At 37.7% G+C, this 21821-nt stretch overlaps 1 protein-coding gene across 10 annotated transcripts; it reads right to left on the bottom strand.

Moving 5' to 3' along the window:
- Positions 1 to 14833: 14833 nt before the first annotated feature.
- On the bottom strand, positions 14834 to 21733 carry LOC140887955 (uncharacterized). Of its 10 annotated transcripts, none has more exons than XM_073295595.1 (11): positions 21389 to 21730; positions 20955 to 21282; positions 20589 to 20683; positions 18894 to 18952; positions 18447 to 18576; positions 17831 to 18221; positions 17707 to 17750; positions 16155 to 16774; positions 15705 to 15771; positions 15601 to 15629; positions 14834 to 15035 (listed from the first exon to the last, which is right to left on the bottom strand). In XM_073295595.1, the coding sequence occupies exons 6-8, from the start codon at positions 17895 to 17897 to the stop codon at positions 16475 to 16477; spliced, it is 411 nt and encodes a 136-aa protein (XP_073151696.1). In that variant the 5' UTR covers positions 17898 to 18221; positions 18447 to 18576; positions 18894 to 18952; positions 20589 to 20683; positions 20955 to 21282; positions 21389 to 21730; the 3' UTR covers positions 14834 to 15035; positions 15601 to 15629; positions 15705 to 15771; positions 16155 to 16474. The 10 variants fall into 10 exon arrangements, 9 of the variants coding, with proteins under 9 accessions (XP_073151696.1, XP_073151694.1, XP_073151702.1 ...); XM_073295593.1 differs by having other exon boundaries at positions 18447 to 18566; positions 21389 to 21729; XM_073295601.1 differs by having other exon boundaries at positions 16155 to 16416; positions 16502 to 16774; positions 17831 to 18952; positions 21389 to 21732.
- Between the last annotated feature and the right edge of the window lie 88 nt (positions 21734 to 21821).

Here is a 21821-nt window from a genome sequence, read left to right as displayed (position 1 = left end):
AGGTAGATTCTCGATGAAGGATTTGGGTGAGGCATCCTATATTCTAGGGATACAGATCTATAGAGATAGATCTAAGAGAATGATAGAACTCACTCAATCAACCTACATCGACACCATATTGAAACGGTTTTCAATGGATGGGTCCAAGAGAGGACATCTACCCATGTGTCATGGAGTTTCTCTATCCAAGTCTATGTGTCCCAAGACTGATGAAGAGATAGAGAAAATGACACATGTACCATATGCGTCAGCCATAGGTAGTATCATGTATGGGATGATATCTACCAGACCGGATGTAGCATTTGCTCTGAGTGTCACGAGCAGATATCAAGCTAATCCCGGTCAAATGCATTGGAAAGCCGTGAAGGACATTCTTAAGTACTTACGAAGGACTAAGAATATGTTCATGGTATATGGAGGAAGAGAACTAAAATTGGAAGGCTATACCGACTCTAGCTTCCAAAGTGACGTGGATGACTCGAAGTCAACCTCTGGATTTGTGTTCATGCTCAATGGCGGTGCTGTCTCTTGGAAGAGTTCCAAGCAGGACACCACAGCGGATTTCACCACTGAAGCAGAATACATTGCAGCATCAGCTGCTGCTAAAGAGGCCGTTTGGATGAGGAATTTCGTCCAAGAGTTGGGCGTCATTCCTGAAGTTGTTGGTCCAGTCCCGGTGTACTGTGACAACACGGGTGTCGTTGCTCAGGCAAAGGAACCAAGGTCTCATCAAAGATCCAAACACGTACTGAGGAAATACCACATCATCCGGGAGATTGTGGAAAGAGGAGACATCACTGTCGAAAGAGTGGCCTCTGCAGACAATATCGCTGATCCACTTACTAAGCCCTTGCCAGGACCATTATTTGACAAACATCGCGAAGCAATGGGTCTACGTAGTATGACTAGTTGGCTATAGGGCAAGTGGGAGATTGAAAGAGTGGGTGCCCGGTGAGCCAACTTGTGGCTAAGGGCTTTGATGACTCTTTGTATAAACAATATTTTGTTTAATATAATTTACACTTTTATTAATGGCAATGACTTTGTCTTTCTTCATATTGTGATCTTGTGATATACTATTGTTGTTTTGATAAAGACCTTGAATATACTATAGTGTATGTAAGATGTGGTAGAACATGGAGATGTCTATCATGAAACACATCTTATAGTCACTGTATATTCTAAACTGTTCCTAGTCGATTGAGCCGTCCGATAATAAGGATAAGGATCGCTCGAGTTTGAGACTAGCATTTGCGATGCAGAGTACCACGTTTCATTGGTAAGGAACATAGAGATGTTCGAAGCATGCAAATGGATATTCATACGATAAATGATCGAACTACCCTATCCGAACTTTCCAAGTGGTTATCACTTATCGAGTGGATAAAGTCCGCGGTTTTGGTTGTACACCATTAGTCCTTACTACTTGAAATATCATTGAGACTCTATATGCTAGTACTGTGCTTTGACTCATTTACCGACTCTATTGGGGTCATCAGGTGTCGGGATTGGGTACAGTTACAACACATATAGGAGTCGATGCATTGTTGTCAAGGATTCACCACATACTTGCGAGTGTGGATATCCTATGCGATCTGAGGAGATATTAGTGTGACGAATCTCTGGCCAGATTACATGATGTGATTTAAGAAATGGTTTCTTAGTAGCACATGCGATGTCACTATTTGATCTTCAAGATGTATTGCATAGTTATCGAATCTCGAACGACTCTCGATATACCAATGGTTGTTGATTCGATCGGGATATATGGATGAAGGGACCGTACTGTACGCTAACCAAAATCTATTGGTTCTTGCAGGCACTATGATACCTAGGGAATCATGGGGCGATGTTGCTAGACGCTCTTACCATGATTCGATGGGCAAGTCGGAAATTGTTGTTCCGAGTCACAAGGAGTTGTGAGCCCATGGCTAGCTGTATCCCTGAACCATTGAGGGTCACACAGAGTAATGGATTTTTAATCCCCGTTGAGATAGTTAAATTTAAAGAGTTAAATTTAATGAACAAAGAAGTTGGACTTCTTAATTAAGAGTAGAGGAGTAAGATTTCCTAAAATGACATAGGGATGGGCATTTTTGGAAATCACTGAATTCGGATTCAGAAAAATTTATCTTGACTTTAAAAGGTGCAGAAATGGTTTCTGTGCACATTGGTGAAATCGGTTTATCAATCGGAGTCATGATGAATTTTATATTAATTTCTGAACATGCGGGCTTTGCTTGTCGGGCTTGAACTTATGACTAATGGGCCCTAAGCTGTTAGCGGCCTACATTATAAATAAGTTATTGCAGTACAGAAATTAGACACAATAGGTCACAAATTTTCGAAAACCTAGTTATTTTCTCTCAATAGTGGCCGCCCCCCTTCCCCCTCTGCTCGGTAAAATCCAGTCTGTGAATTTTGAATTACAGTCTGGTTTAACGGATCAAATTCGTTAATTTTCTTCGTAAAAACTTCTGATAGATTTTCTAGTGCAATCTATCAGAGGGATTAATTATCCGTTCGTGAACCTGATTGAAGAACAGTTCGTCCATCAGTTCCAGGGATATACAACAAGAGCAGAGCAATCTGTTGGTGTCCATAATCTCGCTTCGAGATTGGAGGTAAAAATTTATAATCGTTATTTAATTTTTACACACACAATTTAATCGTTAAGTTTTGATACCCATTATGAAATCGTTCCATATAAAATTTTTAAACTTCCGCTGCACCGGGTATCAATCCTGATTGATCTGATCGCCGCGTTCTACAACAGTGGTATCAAAGCCAGGTTGCTCAGATCAAGCGATTAAATTAATCGATTGTAAAAAAAAATTTTAAGCCTCGGTTTTTGAAACAAAATAAATATTTTTAAAATTAAAATTTTTTTTTTTCGGGCAAAACCCGGGCAGCGATTGGATCGCTGCCCGAAGGGGGGGGGGCAGCGATGGTCGCTGCCCCGGGCAGCGCCGTGCGCCGCCCTGCGCAGCGCCTACGCTGGGCAGGGCTGCCCAGGGCAGCGATCGTCGCTGCCCTAGGGGCAGCCGGGCTGCCCGGCCCGAGCCCTTTGGGGCGCGGGCAGCCCGGGAATGTCCCGGGCGGCCCGCGAAAAATTAATTTTTAATTTTAAAATTAAATTTTAATATGTTAAAATTCTATTTTTGGTCCGATCGAAAATTATTTTTGATTGGTCCACGAGGCGTCGGATCGAATTGTTCGAGTCCGAAAATTTTAAAATTGATTTTTGGATAAATTTGAATTTTTGGAAAATTTAAATATTTTATCCGTTAAATTGAATTTTGAAATTAATTATTTTTGGTACAATTGATGATAAGATATGATCTTTTGGATATATTGAGTAAAATATGATTTTATGTATAAAATTGGATTTTATAGATAAAATATGATTTTATTTGATAAAAATATAAAATATGATTTTGTATGTAAAATAAGATTTTATATATGGAATATGATTTTATCCTTTTAAATTTAAATTGTCATTGCATGTTATCCAATAAGTTAATTTTGAATTAAATGTTATTGGATAAGGATGATCGATTGCCATGACCAATTTTGTAGGTGTATGTTAGGAATTTACATTTGTTTTTATTGTTGTTGGATTTATTAATGGGCCTGATTTATGGCCCAATATGAATTGTCATATGTAATAAAAGTGGGCTTGGTTTATGGCCCGTTCCCACCCCTTAAAAATGTATCACTTACTTGTCATTGTTATTTATTGTAAATACATTAGATTTAGTGGGAGATGAAGATTTGAAGATGGAGGTGGGCCCAGCAGACAATAAAGACAGAAGAAATGTAAATTGGAAGCTAAATGTAATAGGATTGCATTGCATACTGCATATTACCTAGGATTGGACTAAGACTCGTGATTGGCAACCACGGGTCGATTAGAAATGGAATCGATCATCCTATATAATATGTGATATTATTGTTGTATGCATGTTTTAGACAAAATTGTGTGAATCCGACAAGCATACAAAATTTTAAAATGATGAGACAAATTTTCAAAATTAAAATCCCTCATTTTAAATATGATTTAAAATTGATATCAAGATAAATAAAAGAAATTTAAAATTGTTTAAATGTTCCTACCTTCCATCAACAATCAATGTATGAGATGCTACCCGCGGATACGGTCCGGCTCATATTATTGGGGGGGGCCCGTTCGTCGGAAAGCTGTACATTGGATCGACACATGTTGTAAGTTGGGTGGAACTCCCATGGGATCGGCTCATATTATTGGGGGATCCACATGGCGACCGTCCATCACAACTTAATATTGGTGGGTCATCTTGACATGTCACAATAAACGGCGTCATATTATTGGGCCCTTATTGGACATGAGGTAAAAACGTGGAGGTTGCTTTGGAAGCAATTGGGCTCTACCTTTTGAAAATTATGGTTGGCTGATATTATTCGGGACCATAGTTTGTCAATTGGACTCCATGTTCTCACTAAGGAAAACAGTTTTCCGTTTTCACTAGAGGGTAGTGAAATCGTTAAAATAGTGGGAGTGAGATTCATAAAATAAATTTCGCCTATTTTATGTCTTAGTAAATTAATTAAACAATCACTGATATTTGTCTGTTTCATCTCAGTATATCATTATGATGAATCTTCGTAATCCACATGTTTCAATTCTCCAACAAAACAAACTTACTGGCGCAAACTATACGGAATGGTTCCGTAAGTTGAAGATTGTCTTGACTTCGGAGAAGATGCTCTACGTGTTAGAAAAATCTCCTCCGAAGGAAGCACCAGCTGACATAAGTCCGGAAGAGTTAGCCAAACTTGATACATGGTGGGACCATGATATCAAGGCCAAATGCTATATGCAAGCCTCGATGTCTGATGAACTCCAGAGGCGATTTGAGGACACCGTGAATGCTGCTGACATTCACGTACAACTCAAGGAACTTTTTGGGGCTCAATCGAGGGCTGAAAGGTTCGCTACTGTAAAGGAGCTAATGACGTGTCGCATGCGTGAAGGGACTTCGGTCCGTGATCATGGGGTACGAGTGATTTGGCTCATACAGAAGTTGGTAACCCTTGATTTGGTGTTGGAGCATGAACTCAACGTGGACTTACTACTTCTATCTCTTCCTTCTTCGTTTGACGGATTTGTGGTGCATTTCAATATGAACAAGATAGAGGCCTCCCTTGAAGAGATGGTCAATATGCTTGTGACATATGAATCCACATTAAAGAAGGATAAACCGGCTTTCTTGGTGGGCTCCTCTTCTTCTGCTAAGAAGGGGCCAAGTACAAAGGGTAAGAAACTATCTGCCCCACCCAAGAAAATCGAACCCGAGAAGAAGTACAAGACAAAGGCTTCAAACATGGAAAAATCCAAGGATGTTTGCCATTACTGCAAGAAGCCCGGTCATTGGAAGCGTAAATGCAAGGAATATCTAGAGCAGTTGCGAACTGCGAAGGGTATGTTCTATATTGAAATAAATGTTTCACTTAATACTACTTCTTGGGTATTGGATACCGGATGTGGATCTCACATTTGCAATGATTTGCAGGTGATGACAAGAAGTCGCAGGCTTAGAATGGGTGAGACCCAGCTGAGGCTCGGAAATGGTTCCAGAGTTGAAGCTAAAGCTGTGGGAGATATTTATTTAATTTTGCAGAACGGTTTTAAGTTACTTTTGAGAGATGTTTTGTTTGTTCCGGATTTGATTAAAAACATTATTTCTGTTTCTATGCTTGATAGAGATGGTTATTCTTGAAATTTTGTGAATGAGATTTGCAATATTTACAAGAATGAATGTTTGATTGGAAATGGACAACTTGAAAATGATCTATATAACTTAAAACTAAAAGACGTTCCAATAAATTATGTTGATAAACCGGCAACAACAAACAAAAGGAAAATCGATAGCCAAAACCCGGCAAACCTTTGGCATGCTAGGCTAGGTCATATTTCCTCAAGGAGGATGAACAAGCTAGTGGGAGAGGGCATGTTTGATATGTCTGATATTAACTCTCTACCTACTTGTGAATCCTGCCTGAAAGGAAAAATGACTAAATCTTCTTTTAAGGGGAAACCTGAGTGTAGTCAAAATCTGTTGGATTTGATCCATACAGATGTTTGTGGTCCATTTAGAGTTGGTAAAAGTATTAAAGCACTTCGATCGGATCGAGGTGGAGAATACTTAAGTACCGAGTTTTTGGACTATCTAAAAGAGAATGGGATTCTCTCTCAGTGGACTCCTCCTATGACACCACAGCTGAATGGTGTATCGGAGCGTCGTAATCGAACTTTGTTGGACATGGTTCGATCCATGATGAGCTTCACTGAGCTTCCACCTTCGTTTTGGGGCTATGCGCTTAAAACGGCGATATTGTTGTTGAACAACGTCCACACTAAAGCAGTGGACAAAACACCATACGAGTTATGGAATGGCAAAGCTCCTAAGTATTCGTACTTGAGGATTTGGGGATGTCCTGCTTACGTGAAGCGGACAGTGGGAGATAAGTTGGATAGTCGATCCACCTTATGTTATTTTGTAGGGTATCCGAAGAATTCAATCGGATATTATTTCTATTATCCTGCTGAAACAAAGTTGTTTGTTTCAAGGAATGTCACCTTCTTGGAGAAGGAGTTCTTATTGGATAAGAAAGGCGAGATGATGGAACTCGAAGAAATTCGAGAAGAACCCAAAATACAAATAACGTTCCTACACCTCAGGAACAATTGATAGACACGCCTGTACCTAGAAGATCCGAGAGGACTTCTAGACCTCCTATTCGATATGGTCTTCTTCTTGTAGGGGATCAAGATGAACCCGATGTTGGATGTGATCCAAGAAACTTCAAGGAAGCAATTTCTGATGCGGATTCAAATTTATGGCTTGAAACTATGCAGTCGGAAATAGATTCGATGCATACAAACCAAGTTTGGTCTTTAGTAGATCCTCCCGATGGAATTGTTCCAATAGGGTGTAAATGGATCTACAAGAGAAAGCTTGGGCCTGATGGTAAGGTATTGACCTACAAGGCGCGATTGGTGGCGAAAGGTTATACTCAAAGACAAGAAGTTGACTATGATGAAACCTTTTCACCAGTTGCAATGTTCAAGTCCATAAGAATCCTTATTGCCATAGCTGCTTGGTATGCCTATGAGATATGGAAAATGGATGTGAAGACTGCTTTTCTTAATGGAGACATTAAGGAAGAAATCTATATGAAGCAGCCTGAGGGGTACACATCCATGGGAAGCGAGCATAAGGTATGCAAGCTTCAGAGATCAATTTATGGTCTAAAACAAGCATCAAGAAGTTGGAACCAGAAATTTGATGAAACAATAAAGGATTTTGGTTTCATCAAGAACCCGGAGGAACCATGCGTGTACAAGAAAGTAGTTAAGGATGCTGTGACATTCTTAGTACTTTATGTTGATGACATCCTACTCATTGGGAATGGCGTAGGGATGTTGCAGTCAACAAAGATATGGTTATCAGGTAGATTCTCGATGAAGGATTTGGGTGAGGCATCCTATATTCTAGGGATACAGATCTATAGAGATAGATCTAAGAGAATGATAGGACTCACTCAATAAACCTACATCGACACCATATTGAAACGGTTTTCAATGGATGGGTCCAAGAGAGGACATCTACCCATGTGTCATGGAGTTTCTCTATCCAAGTCTATGTGTCCCAAGACTGATGAAGAGATAGAGAAAATGACACATGTACCATATGCGTCAGCCATAGGTAGTATCATGTATGGGATGATATCTACCAGACCGGATGTAGCATTTGCTCTGAGTGTCACGAGCAGATATCAAGCTAATCCCGGTCAAATGCATTGGAAAGCCGTGAAGGACATTCTTAAGTACTTACGAAGGACTAAGAATATGTTCATGGTATATGGAGGAAGAGAACTAAAATTGGAAGGCTATACCGACTCTAGCTTCCAAAGTGACGTGGATGACTCGAAGTCAACCTCTGGATTTGTGTTCATGCTCAATGGCGGTGCTGTCTCTTGGAAGAGTTCCAAGCAGGACACCACAGCGGATTCCACCACTGAGGCAGAATACATTGCAGCATCAGCTGCTGCTAAAGAGGCCGTTTGGATGAGGAATTTTGTCCAAGAGTTGGGCGTCATTCCTGAAGTTGTTGGTCCAGTCCCGGTGTACTGTGACAACACGGGTGTCATTGCTCAGGCAAAGGAACCAAGGTCTCATCAAAGATCCAAACACGTACTGAGGAAATACCACATCATCCGGGAGATTGTGGAAAGAGGAGACATCACTGTCGAAAGAGTGGCCTCTGCAGACAATATCGCTGATCCACTTACTAAGCCCTTGCCAGGACCATTATTTGACAAACATCGCGAAGCAATGGGTCTACGTAGTATGACTATTTGGCTATAGGGCAAGTGGGAGATTGAAAGAGTGGGTGCCCGGTGAGCCAACTTGTGGCTAAGGGCTTTGATGACTCTTTGTATAAACAATCTTTTGTTTAATATAATTTACACTTTTATTAATGGCAATGACTTTATCTTTCTTCATATTGTTATATTGTGATATACTATTGTTGTTTTAATAAAGACCTTGAATATACTATAGTGTATATAAGATGTGGTAGAACATGGGGATGTCTATCATGAAACACATCATATAGTCACTGTATATTCTAAACTGTTCCTAGTCGATTGAGTCGTCCGATAATAAGGATAAGGATCGCTCGAGTTTGAGACTAGCATTTGCGATGCAGAGTACCACGTTTCATTGGTAAGGAACATAGAGATGTTCGAAGCATGCAAATGGATATTCATACGATGAATGATCGAACTACCCTATCCGGACTTTTCAAGTGGTTATCACTTATCGAGTGGATAAAGTCCGCGGTTTTAGTTGTACACCATTAGTCCTTACTACTTGAAACATCATTGAGACTCTATATGCTAGTACTGTGCTTTGACTCGTTTATCGACTCTATTGGGGTCATCAGGTGTCGGGATTGGGTACAATTACAATACATATAGGAGTCGATGCTTTGTTGTCAAGGATTCACCACATACTTGCGAGTGTGGATATCCTATGCGATCTGAGGAGATATTAGTGTGACGAATCTCTGGCCAGAGTACATGATGTGATTTAAGAAATGGTTTCTTAGTAGCACATGCGATGTCACTATTTGATCTTCAAGATGTATTGCATAGTTATCGAATCTCGAACGACTCTCGATATACCAATGGTTGTTGATTCGATCGGGATATATGGATGAAGCGACCGTACTGTACGCTAACCAAAATCTATTGGTTCTTGCAGGCACTATCAGTGATACCTAGGGAATCATGGGGCGATGTTGCTAGACGCTCTTACCATGATTCGATGGTCAAGTCGGAAATTGTTGTTCCGAGTCACAAGGAGTTGTGAGCCCACGGCTAGCTGTATCCCTGAACCATTGAGGGTCACACAGAGTAATGGATTTTTAATCCCCGTTGAGATAGTTAAATTTAAAGAGTTAAATTTAATGAACAAAGAAGTTGGACTTCTTAATTAAGAGTAGAGGAGTAAGATTTCCTAAAATGACATAGGGATGGGCATTTTTGGAAATCACTGAATTCGGATTCAGAAAAATTTATCTTGACTTTAAAAGGTGCAGAAATGATTTCTGTGCACATTGGTGAAATCGGTTTATCAATCGGAGTCATGATGAATTTTATATTAATTTCTGAACATGCGGGCTTTGCTTGTCGGGCTTGAACTTATGACTAATGGGCCCTAAGCTGTTAGCGGCCTACATTATAAATAAGTTATTGCAGTACAGAAATTAGACACAATAGGTCACAAATTTTCGAAAACCTAGTTATTTTCTCTCAATAGTGGCCGCCCCCCTTCCCCCTCTGCTCGGTAAAATCCAGTCTGTGAATTTTGAATTACAGTCTGGTTTAACGGATCAAATTCGTTAATTTTCTTCGTAAAAACTTCTGATAGATTTTCTAGTGCAATCTATCAGAGGGATTAATTATCCGTTCGTGGACCTGATTGAAGAACAGTTCGTTCATCAGTTCCAGGGATATACAACAAGAGCAGAGCAATCTGTTGGTGTCCATAATCTCGCTTCGAGATTGGAGGTAAAAATTTATAATCGTTATTTAATTTTTACACACACAATTTAATCGTTAAGTTTTGATACCCATTATGGAATCGTTTCATATAAAATTTTTAAACTTCCGCTGCACCGGGTATCAATCGTGATTGATCTGATCGCCGCGTTCTACAACATTCGGGGCATTACAATTCTTCCTCTCTAAGAATTGATTTCGTCCTCGAAATCGAATACGGTTCAATTTCAAAAGAAAGAGATAATATCAAAGACTGAAATAAGAATTCTCATCACAGAATTAAGTCTAGAAATAGTTGTCTCAAATCGGACTATGTCTCTCCAAATCTCTTCTTCAAATTTGTATCGGCTCAACTGTACTGTCACAATTGAATCGGTTTGTTTCGGAGCGACCCGGTCAAAAATCAGAATCGGTCAAAGCAACTCGACGTCCCATAATATTCAATCTCGTCGGTCGAAGAACATAAGAAGGTTTTGGTGATATTTCACAACAAAAGACTGAAAACACATCGTGAATACTAGAAAGATACAGAATAAAACCAATAAGTAGGCAAGATCGCCTATCATCTCCAGACTCTAGTGAGATCGATCAATCTCATAGACGACTCCTCTATCTTCTCATATCTGACAAAACCTCTGCAAATAGAATTCTACTGAACTACTCGGTCTCTCTAATAAAAATACAAAGATCAACATCTAAAATTTGAATACTTCATCTATCTGTTTTGAGTCATCATTATTCTCATCTGAATAATCTTCATCTGTCCATCCAAATCTCGAATCATATCTGGTCCCAATTCAGGGAACCCCAAAACAAATCATTCCAATTCAATTAAGATGTTCATTTCTGTTCGTACAACTCATCGAAAGATTCCATCAAGATAATCATCTGATAGTTGTTGTTTTTGTACAAAAATAATTCATAAGAGTTAACAAAACTCATCAGTTAGTGCCAGAATCAAGAACCACATTCATGATCATTTCCTACCTGGATTGGGGCGTTTCATACCCTCCTTTAACTCGAACCATGGACTTCCAGGATAAGTACCATGATTTAACAAGTTTGGTACCAATTAAGCTTATGAAATGGCATGGAACGATCACCCTCACCTAGCCCAATCAGGCCATTCAGTTATTGGGCCACCCCAGCACTACAGCTCGGTAAAACCTCAATACCCAAGTCATCTGTTATGACTGTACGTCGTTCTAAGGATAACAAAAATGTACTCAAAAGTATTCAATAATGAAAGCCTCTTCAAAATCTATGCCCAAAAGAAAGGGTATATCAAAGATCTCCGTCTGAAATGACCAAATTTGGCAATCAAACAATCTGACAAAAAAATTTTTTTGACATAATATCTATCAGCTGATCATGTATGAGAATCGTTCTGTACGGAAAACAGTAGCAGATCTCATCAATCGTTCAATCATAATCAGATAGTATCTCGATGTAAGACTTATCATAGAAGTTTCATAACGAATCCATCGAAACATGATCTCTATCTCTTCTGAACCAGAATAAACTATACGACGGACCATCGGGTCTTTTTATCTCTATTTTCAACTGTTGAAAATTCAAAATATCGGGATACATACCTCAACATCGTTATTCATCTTCTTCTACCAGAACTGACTCTTCAATCATCGTATACCTGTCAATCATCTGAAAGAATACTGAATAAACTACAATGTGCCAATCTCAAGATACGTGGTTTCCATCAAAATCATCTCATATTTGTTTCACATTCTAATTCAGAAATGCATTACTCATCGATCAAAGAAAATACTATAGTATATAAAATAAGAAAAGATCTTTCGGCTCAAAACATCAGCTACTGCATTCAAATTTTCCCGGATCGAATCGGCTTTCATAGTCAAAATCATTCAGCAGAAAAAAAAATCATTTCTTTTATCACATAATCAGTTCGGACTACAAACACATATTCCAATTCTAAGATCCAAAAAGATTTCGGAATTTCCTCGTAAGGAAAGTTAACTCAAATATTCTTAAACAATAAGATCACTGCGAATTCCAATGTCAGGAATCAAACATTGAGTTTCGAGTGTCTTCAGTTGCCTCGATGCTTAAGTTATCACTGAATAAGAAAGTATTCCAAATCTCGATTAGAATAATTTCAATGTACTGTAAGATCATCAGTACAGAAAGAATAAAGAACACTGAAGCACTGATAAATTTCTTCTTCAAGTCAATAAGAACTGGTCTTATAAGATTTAGTTCAAACAAAAATTACATTCTTCTGAGTCATCGTCTTCACAAACGATAAGAATTCCTCAAAGAATCTGCGATAGAACTTGCTAACTCCAAGAATCTTCAATTTTCAGGTAAGGACGTCGATCTAGGTCAATCATATCAACTTTGGTCTTGAGGTGATCAACAGAAATTCCATCATCAAATAATATGCTCGAGGAAAGACAACTCGATCCAATCATAATTCAGGCATTGGTATAATAACATACAACTGCTCGGCACGCAAATCTGTACTACGATTCTCAACTGCTCGGCATGATCAATACGATTCTCGTTCCAAAAGGACAAGAAGATCATCGATAAGAATAGTTATTAATTCAAATGAATACCTCTCAAAGATTCGGTTCTAAAATTCATGAACACTGCAGGAACATCTATTAATTCAAACGACGTGACATAAATCAAAGTGGCCATACCTCGTTCTGAATACGGTCTACGGAACATTTTCTTCAACAACCCTCAGATGATGATATTCTGATCTCAATGCAATGCTAAATTCAATCTCCCGAATCGAAATCAAAACTGGAAGCTCAACCTGTTATATCGTCGTTTACAAATTCTATAACCACGGGTATATCAACCAATCTATTTACAATCCAAGACATCAACTGGAACATCTCGAAATCCTCCGCACATTTCTGTAAACAATTCTCAAATATTCTGAAAGATCAATAATACTATTCAAATGAATAAGAAAATCATCAATAAAAATAATCATGAACTCAGCTAGATACTTCTGGAGGATTCGGTTCGTAAGATTCATAAGCTCTGCAGGAGAGATTTTTTTTTATCCAAACGATAAGATCATAAAATTCAAAGCAGTCATACCTCATTCTGTATTCGGTCTCTGGATATATTTCTTTTCAATTTCTCAGCTGATGATATCCTTACCTCTAATCAGAGTTGAATTCAATCTGGAGAATTCAAAGGCATTACGGGAATCTCATCCCGAACAACATTAGCAAAATTCACAATCTCTGGTATATCAACCAATTCGGGCTGAATTTTCAGAACATCAATTGTTCGATAATTCCTCCGCAATTTCTATAACAAATGGTCATCAACAGAACAAATATCAAAGGAAAATTTGAATCGAGAATCCTTACCGAAAGTTTTCCATTTGGCTATCAGTTCGAATCGGAGCTTGACTATTATCTGAAATCAATTCCTCGATTGCCCTGTACTCAATTAAGCATATATACATACTATATAATCAAACTCTGATAACTTAAATACAATACTTCTTAGTTCAATCAAATTCTCATCAAATCGAAGTTCATAATTTCGGACTAATCTCTTCGCAACTATACCTCTTCTCAAAACGAAGAACAACAACAATCGTAACCAAAGGCTCAATAGGCAGAGAATGCATCAATATCTATCATTCAAGAGAACAGAAAAACAAAAATCAATGGTTACCTGCTATGTCAACATCAAGTGCAGCCTGAGTCTGTTCTTCGGTAAGAGCAAAAACTAAGGCCTGTCGCCTCAGAGGTTGATTCAAATTCTGATTACCTTCACATTGATTCTACTGGAGAAATTCGGATTTTAAAAAAAAAGGCTCCAAGAAATGAATGTACCTTGATTTTCCAAGGCTTTCTTCTTCAAAATTCACAAACTTTCTGCAATACCTTGGATTTGAAACGCAACTAATCAAATTTGATGATCATTGGTATAACCCAGAGAATCAAATAGTCATTACTCCTCAGAGTCGACGGTTTATTTTAAAAAATCTGAAACTCATAAGTAAAGATTCCATCGGTGTCGGAATAACGTCCTTATAATCAGTCTCATCACTAATCTATTCAATCGGGGTTCGCTGCAGGATGATTCATGTTCAAAATTCATCGGAAAACTGTATCTCATACTCAAGAGGATTAGGACACAATTATCTCAAAATCTCAATTCGTAATTCGGTGTCCATAAATCTCTGTTCAGATTACTCATTCACCTCGAGATTATTCGGATTTGAATCCAAAATCATTCATAATTCGTATCTCAAGTAAGTCATGCTTTACAAATTGAATCACAAAATCATGAGATTCAAATAACTTTCAAATGATAAAGCATATTCGCATGAAATTTAAATACTCATTTAAATAAGTAAATCACATGGGAGAATTCAATTCATGCGGATTCGATCTACCCCGCTCACTCTAATTCAATCCAAGATCTTATCGCTCTGATACCACTTATTGTCAGACTCGGTTTTCAAACTCGACTCGACGACTATCAAAGAAATCCGAAAGAATTTTTTTTTTTAGCGCGGGTGCGCCCGGGAAACAGTGCGGGTGTGCCCAACTGGGCAGAAACATTTCCAAGCCCAGAGCGCGGGTGCGCTCGGGACAGCGTGGGTGTGCCCGAAATGGCAGAAAAATTTATCTTCTGGCTCTTCGACTCAAACTCGGCAAAATTCAAATTAACCATTTAAAATCTATATTTCAACACACATTAATACAATCAACTCACGTAATACAATACGTGAAACGTCTAAAGTTGTTCAGGTATTCTAAAGGTAGAACATGCATCAGTTCTAATCATTACAATACAAAGTACAAATCAAGTTCGAATACATAATCGACTCTAAACCAAGCCCTCATTTCTGTCTCTCACAATCCCGATCTAGCCACGCTGCCTCTGGCTCGATCCTGCCCCACCTGTTGCCAAGTACACATACAAAACAAGACAACAGCCGGATAACTCCGGTGAGAATAATATTCCCAGTAAAAGCAACATAACATGTAATATCAAACAATACATCAAAATCATGATATATATATAACAACATATTCAAAATGAATAAAATGCAATATATGTCTTTTAAATCGTGATTATCTAAATCGGATAATCAATTCATTTTGTCATTTCTTCGTTTCGTCGGTTGGGATCCCGAGGTCAAGATATCACAACTCCTCACCTACTCTCTCATTCGTGGTGGAAGATTGTATATCTCGATCCTCTAGACTTTGGAGCAACTATAAGGAGCATTCTAGCTCTTGGAAAAACTCGAAATCCAAGGCCACTCGATTATAGTTTCCAAATCGTCTAATTCGATATGCCATCAAATCATTTAATTCGGTATGAATGCATATGTAAATCGAAAGGCATTTAAAACACATAATTCAAGTAATCATATAACATGCAAGTATGTGATTTCAGGAAACTCGAAAATCAACTTAGATTCGAGTATTCATCCCTATTCGATTCGATGTCAACTCATACCTTTTCTCGATTCGATTGATGATCCAAATCTGAAAATCAATATCAAATATTCAATCAAAATCTATTTCAATCTCAAAACAAATATTCATGGTAAAACTCATTACCAATTAGATCAACTCGTCTATCGCTTCGAATTCTGATAACTCCGATTTCAAAAGTCTTCAATCAAATCTGTACAAAGATATTTCATTCTCAATATAAATCAAATAAACTAAATCGAATACGACTCAATCAAACCAAACCAATCGATATTCCAAAACTCGAATCGACGGCATAACGGCTAGAAACTGACTAAGCGAAAAACAACAACAATTCCATAATCTTCATACTCAACTCATATCAATACCAATTCAATCAAGTCAATTTATCAACAAAGATCAACAGTCCCTATCTCGAATTATACTCAAAAATTCATAACACATCCGTACGTCGTTATTTTTTCGATACGACTTCGAATATACGATACATGCTAGCTCACGCACGTTATATCCAAAGATAATCAAATTCCATCTACATCCGAAAAATAAAATATAAACGATCGAATAAATACATACGGTAAAACGAAGCCCTCAAATTCGTGATCGCGAATATATATTCAAATCGAATTTCTATCCGTCGGATCGTGCAAACCCGGAGCTTGAAAAGCTTAGAACTCACGTTTGGGCTTTAATGGAGGATGAACCGTGTTGGAGAAAAGGAAAGAAGATGATAATAATGAAACATAACCCACTCATCAATACAAATATCTTAAGACCAAGTCAAATTCCATAAATTGCACTTTGGTCCTTGAATTCTTCAAAACTTGAAATTCAGTCCCTGATTAAATATCAATTTAGCCCTCGAATTTCATAATCTCATAATATCAACAATAATCTCAATAAGATAATTTTCGGGGCATTACAGAGAAGGCCAACAGTGTTCTATCCTTCGACGGCAAGCCACTGGAGAATTTCCCAATAAGAGCAAAATGATTATGATTACTCATATCTTGGACCTCTTCCTCAGAGAAAAATATGCCCGAAACATTTTTGTACATAACCTTCTCCTTGAGCGCAGGCATTGGCTCGTCGCCCACAAGAAAGCTTTTCTTCAAGGTCCTAGGAGACGAGGCCATAAAAGCAGCAGCGTAGGATTTCTTCCCACCGTCCGGAGGATCAGGCTCCGGCGCCGATATCTACACTACAAGAAAAAAGATGAAAGACAACGCAACCGAAAAAGCGTTGTCGTAGCCAGTGATGTAAAAAACCATGCTCAAAAACAACGCGAAAAAAACGTTGTCGTTTTGGGCAAAGACAACGCATAAAAAGCGTTGTTGTATTTGGAAAAGACAACGCTTAAATAGCGTTGTTGTATTTGAAAAAAACAACACTTCTGCAACGCTTAAAAAGCGTTGTTTATACAATAGACTACGCAAAAAAAGCGTTGTCGTTGAATGAACTTTTTTACAACAGTGTCTTTAACAACACTTTAAATCTCATTACGACAACATTTAAAAAGCGTTGTCTTTTTTCAAATAAAAAACAAAAAAAATTAAAATTTAATTCACAAATTTTCAATATTATAAATCAATCAAAATTCAAAATTTCAAAAATAAAATTTAACATAAAATCTTACAATATTATAAATCATTCAAGTACAAAAAATAATCAAATTCTAAACATAAGTATGCCTCCAATAACCCGACATAGTATGAATGGAATCAAATGCATAATCCGCATGCTTAAAATGTGCTCCTCATCATCCAAAAGCACATTGAAGTAACCTTCATATTCATAGTACAATAGTTTTGCCTTTGTTACTGCCTCCTGTATATAAAGACACCATACTCTTGTTACAAGTGTTTCTCTTGATACAGTACAGTTCTTACAGTAATGAAAGGAAGGTGTCTATGTAACAATTATATCGACACAAGGTATTTGAATTACATTGAATACAAAACACAAACTTAGAAATCGAAAATGAAATCTTGCCTCTTGTTTATTGCTGTAATGAAACAAATCCAAGAATTCACATGAGACAGCAGGTTCCAAATTTTATGTCTATAGTGTCCGCCTATCTAAACTGAAAATTATCCTAAGCACATCAATTATAAGCCTCATAAATTACCTCAACATCGCTAGGCTTCTCCGGTTTCACAATCTTAGGCATTCCTGATTAACACAAGAACAAGAATATAAAGTGTTCTTCATATACAAATCAAAAAATTGATATGTATAAGTTTGTAATTTACCTTCAAAGCTTTTGTATAGGCTGCCAGTTCTCTTGAAGAGCTGATCAAAGTGTGGTCTACCGTACATAACACCCTCGAATTCACATTTTTATTCACATGTACACATTTTTATTAACAGTATCTTTGTTAGAATAGATGCAGTGTGTATACTATCTATTTTTCTACTTTCCTTTTTATTTTCAGCCATGTAGCATATCTTCACCTTTCGAAATACACACTGCTGAATACTAGACTCGTAGTTAACTTAAATTTGTCAAATACATCAGAACTCAAAGAACAATTGCAGGCTTCCAGCTAGCGCTAATTAATGTTCTTTTACCTGTAAGGCAGGGACATTCCCATTGCTTCAATAGCAGAATTCATTGTATTTGCAGTACACATTCCACCACAGCTACCATAAAGAATAAATTAAACTATATTAGAGAATGGGGTTATTCAACAAAACAAGAACCCAAAAAAAAATATTACATGTAAATTAGTACATAAATATTTTTTTTCTAATGGACAAATTAAACTTGATTAGAGAAGGGGGTTATTCAACATTCGTATTTTCTAATGATACTGGAGCCATATATCACATTAATTTTAGAATTAGAGACATAAAAGAAAGTGAGACCTCCTGTCTATAGTTAAAGGAGCATGTTCTCCTTCAACTGAAAGATCCCATGTTCTTGTGAACGAGAGCTCAACCTGCTCCTCAGTTTCTAATATAACTCTTAATCTTGTACCTTCAATCCTGCAAATAACTTCATCTCTGATTCATGGTTTAATTCAGTTTCTGATACATACTGCTAACAAGGAATAATTACATGGCGGAACCCTACTAGTTCATGTAAAAGTGACATAACAATAGGCCGGTGATGTTATTATATCCCCAAACCTTATATCAGATACAGTCCCTATATATTTATTTATATACAATGTTAATAGCTTGTTTAGGTTCTAAAGGGTGAAGATACTTCTACAAGACCGTGTTAAGTTGGAGAAAAAAGCCATGTAAATGCAAGACATAGATGAGTCAGGAAAGAAATCGCATAATGAAGAGGAAAAATCAAAGGCCTACGTGTCAAACTTTCTCTTGTTTTGGAACTCCCTGCTATACTCTAGTTGAGGTCCCAAAACCTGTTATCACAGACAGAACCAAATTCAACCCAGCTAAATGAATCAAGACTGCATTAACATGTGTCAGCAACATGCATGCATTTCTCCACCTTTACAAGATAAGTATGATGCTAGAGTTTTTGTTCGTGTAAAAATTAATCACTGAGAAAGCTTAAGAATGACAAAATTTGCATGTCTTCAAGAGAGCCACATCAATTCAATATCGCTGTAGTTGTCTTCAGCTATTAAAGGAGTCGAATATTGGAAACTAGAAATAATAAAAAATAAATCCCACATGTTGTTGGTAAACCCATAGTATTTTATTATTTCAACCAATTTTCCTAGTGCATATGTTAATACTTAATACAAACACAAATCAAAGTTTATAGATGAGATGTATAGGCTACTTATATCTAAATCAAAATTAAGTATAATGCATTTGAATTTAATAAGGTGCATCATATATATAATAAAAATGGATGTTCATGTGATGTAAAAATAATCCTAATGTGGGCCAGGTCCATATTCAACAATGGACTTTGGTGATAGATCTTGCAAGATAAATAAAGGCAAAATCGACAACGAATGTGGGCTCCTACAAAGCATGTGATTTCAATGAAATTGAAAGGAACAATTATTACTAATATGAAATAGAATATATTGTTCCACAAAATTGGTTGCCAAATATTTGCCTCTGACATCTCAAGGAGAAAAACATTTAACAAACAGTTCTGCAGACATTCAGATATGAAATTAAGCAGATTGTAAAAAGAAGATCTTAAGGCACCTAAAGAGTTAATCGTACTCAAACTTCACACCTTAAACATGCAAACATTGACTTTATTAAGGTTAAAGTAAGGAAGCAGAGTACAACAGCTTCACTTTAACTTTGAGGCAAGAAAAAAAACAGGTAACTGAGAGAAAGGGTGACACAATACACGGGGTGACATAACAGTTACATAGATGCACAGAAGAAGAAATTTTATCAGTTCTCTGTGTTGAGAACGGGTTTGAGTGAAGCTGCTGTACTCTGCTTCCTTCATGGCCATAACTCGGTGCGTAACACTCTTGTATACTCCACTGCTTAATATTTCAATCTGATCTCCAATATTAAAATATATAAATAATAAAACGTAACTGGTATAGATGAATTTCCAACCACCACTCAAAATTCATTCTATGCAGGCCTGAATAGACATGAATCAAGTTCGACAATTATTGTTTCCTCGAACATCCTTATGATACACTAGGTGAAACACAAACACGATGCACTACCATTCAATCAGGTGAGCAAACGGGATCTGGGACCCCAGGAAATATAAAATGATCAGACAATAATTCATGAGCGTGGAATACATCAAATAACCATAAATAAGCTTAAAATAATATAAACATTAAGAATAGATATAAATGCCCAATCCCTTCTAATGAATCATGCTTCTGAACACCAGAGATGAATTCATATTTCAATCAGCAATTAATAAAAATAATATGAGGAATTTGGGAGACAAGCTTATCAGGAACTACTATCTTCAAATTCTTTCATATAATTCATTACATGAGGATTGATGAAATAAGGCAATTAGTCATAGCAGTAAAGCAGGTACCATAAAAAATTTGGGAGAATTCAATCAGCAAGCAATAAGATGCAACAGACCTGATGATCTCCAGTGGAGTAAGAACAGCTTTGGTCATAGCCCCTGCTGATGCACCGCTTAGGAGCTCGCCAACTTCTCTAGTTCTCACCAAATCCTGAAGTGAATCAAAGAAGTTGCTTCTAGGATAGTTAAAAGCTATCTACCCTAAAAGTGTCACCTTTACAAGGTAAACTAAACAAAATAGATTTCATTGTAAAACTCGAAGTTCCTCCAAAAAACATACAGTAATTTTATTTCCATAGCACATGAAACTATGACTGAAGGTACCAATTTTCCACACCCCCACGAGTATTGTCAGTACCCAAGCAGACAAAAATTAGAAAATTTTACTTTGTAAGCATTCTTAAAAAACATGATGTTTGTACCGATTTGGGCCATGGAAGAGAAAAGGTAGAAGCGATGGAGCGTTGTTATCCAATCATCTGAATCGGCTCACGTCTGTCAAGATCTTCAAGAAATCCAGGTAGGATCAGCGTCGGAGGTGGCCGGAGAACCGATGGCTCGAAGGTGGAATCAAGCTGCTTCTCCGTTTCCAACACTTTCCGATCCAGGTACGGCGCACAAATGGGTTCACCACCACGTGCGATCTTCTCCAACTGGTCGACGAAGTGCAGAGCACTCGGCCCATCCACTATGTCATGGAGACCCTGAGGCCGATGCTAACTCCGCTGCAACGAGAACGCATCAGCTGCACTATAACCATGAGGACTTTATCAATCAAGGTGGTATAATCTACAGACGAGAATAATAACCACACACACGCACACTAAAGAACAAGATCGAGAACGAGGATTGTTACACAGATTAATGGTGTGAAGAGGAAGCCCTAGACCACCGTGGGAGAATGGACTCCAGCCCCGCATGGATTTTGCAAAAGCACAGCTAAACCCAGAATGAAAATGGTAAAGCGTGGGTGAGGAGAGGAAGATTATGACAGTATGACGGCAGAAGAGGGATGGGGCTAGGGCTTGACGGGAAGAAGATTGGGGACTTTGGTTTCCTCTAGACTTTTAGCTTCGATTATACGCTTGATCAGCAGATGACACATGCGACAGTGATTCTGAACTAACTTCCGGACAAAATAATAATCCAATGCAATATGCTTTGTATGAGAGTGAAAAACTGGATTGACACATGAATAAGTAGCACCAATATTATCACTATACAATACTGGTGTAGACGAAACACCACAAGAAAATATGTGTTTAACGACAGAAAATATAAAGGTTGTC

The sequence above is a fragment of the Henckelia pumila genome, chromosome 3 (assembly GCF_033568475.1).
Source record: "Henckelia pumila isolate YLH828 chromosome 3, ASM3356847v2, whole genome shotgun sequence".
Classification (NCBI taxonomy): domain Eukaryota; kingdom Viridiplantae; phylum Streptophyta; class Magnoliopsida; order Lamiales; family Gesneriaceae; genus Henckelia; species Henckelia pumila.
Note: the sequence above shows the minus strand (reverse complement) of the source record. Positions and strands in the feature narration are given on the sequence as shown.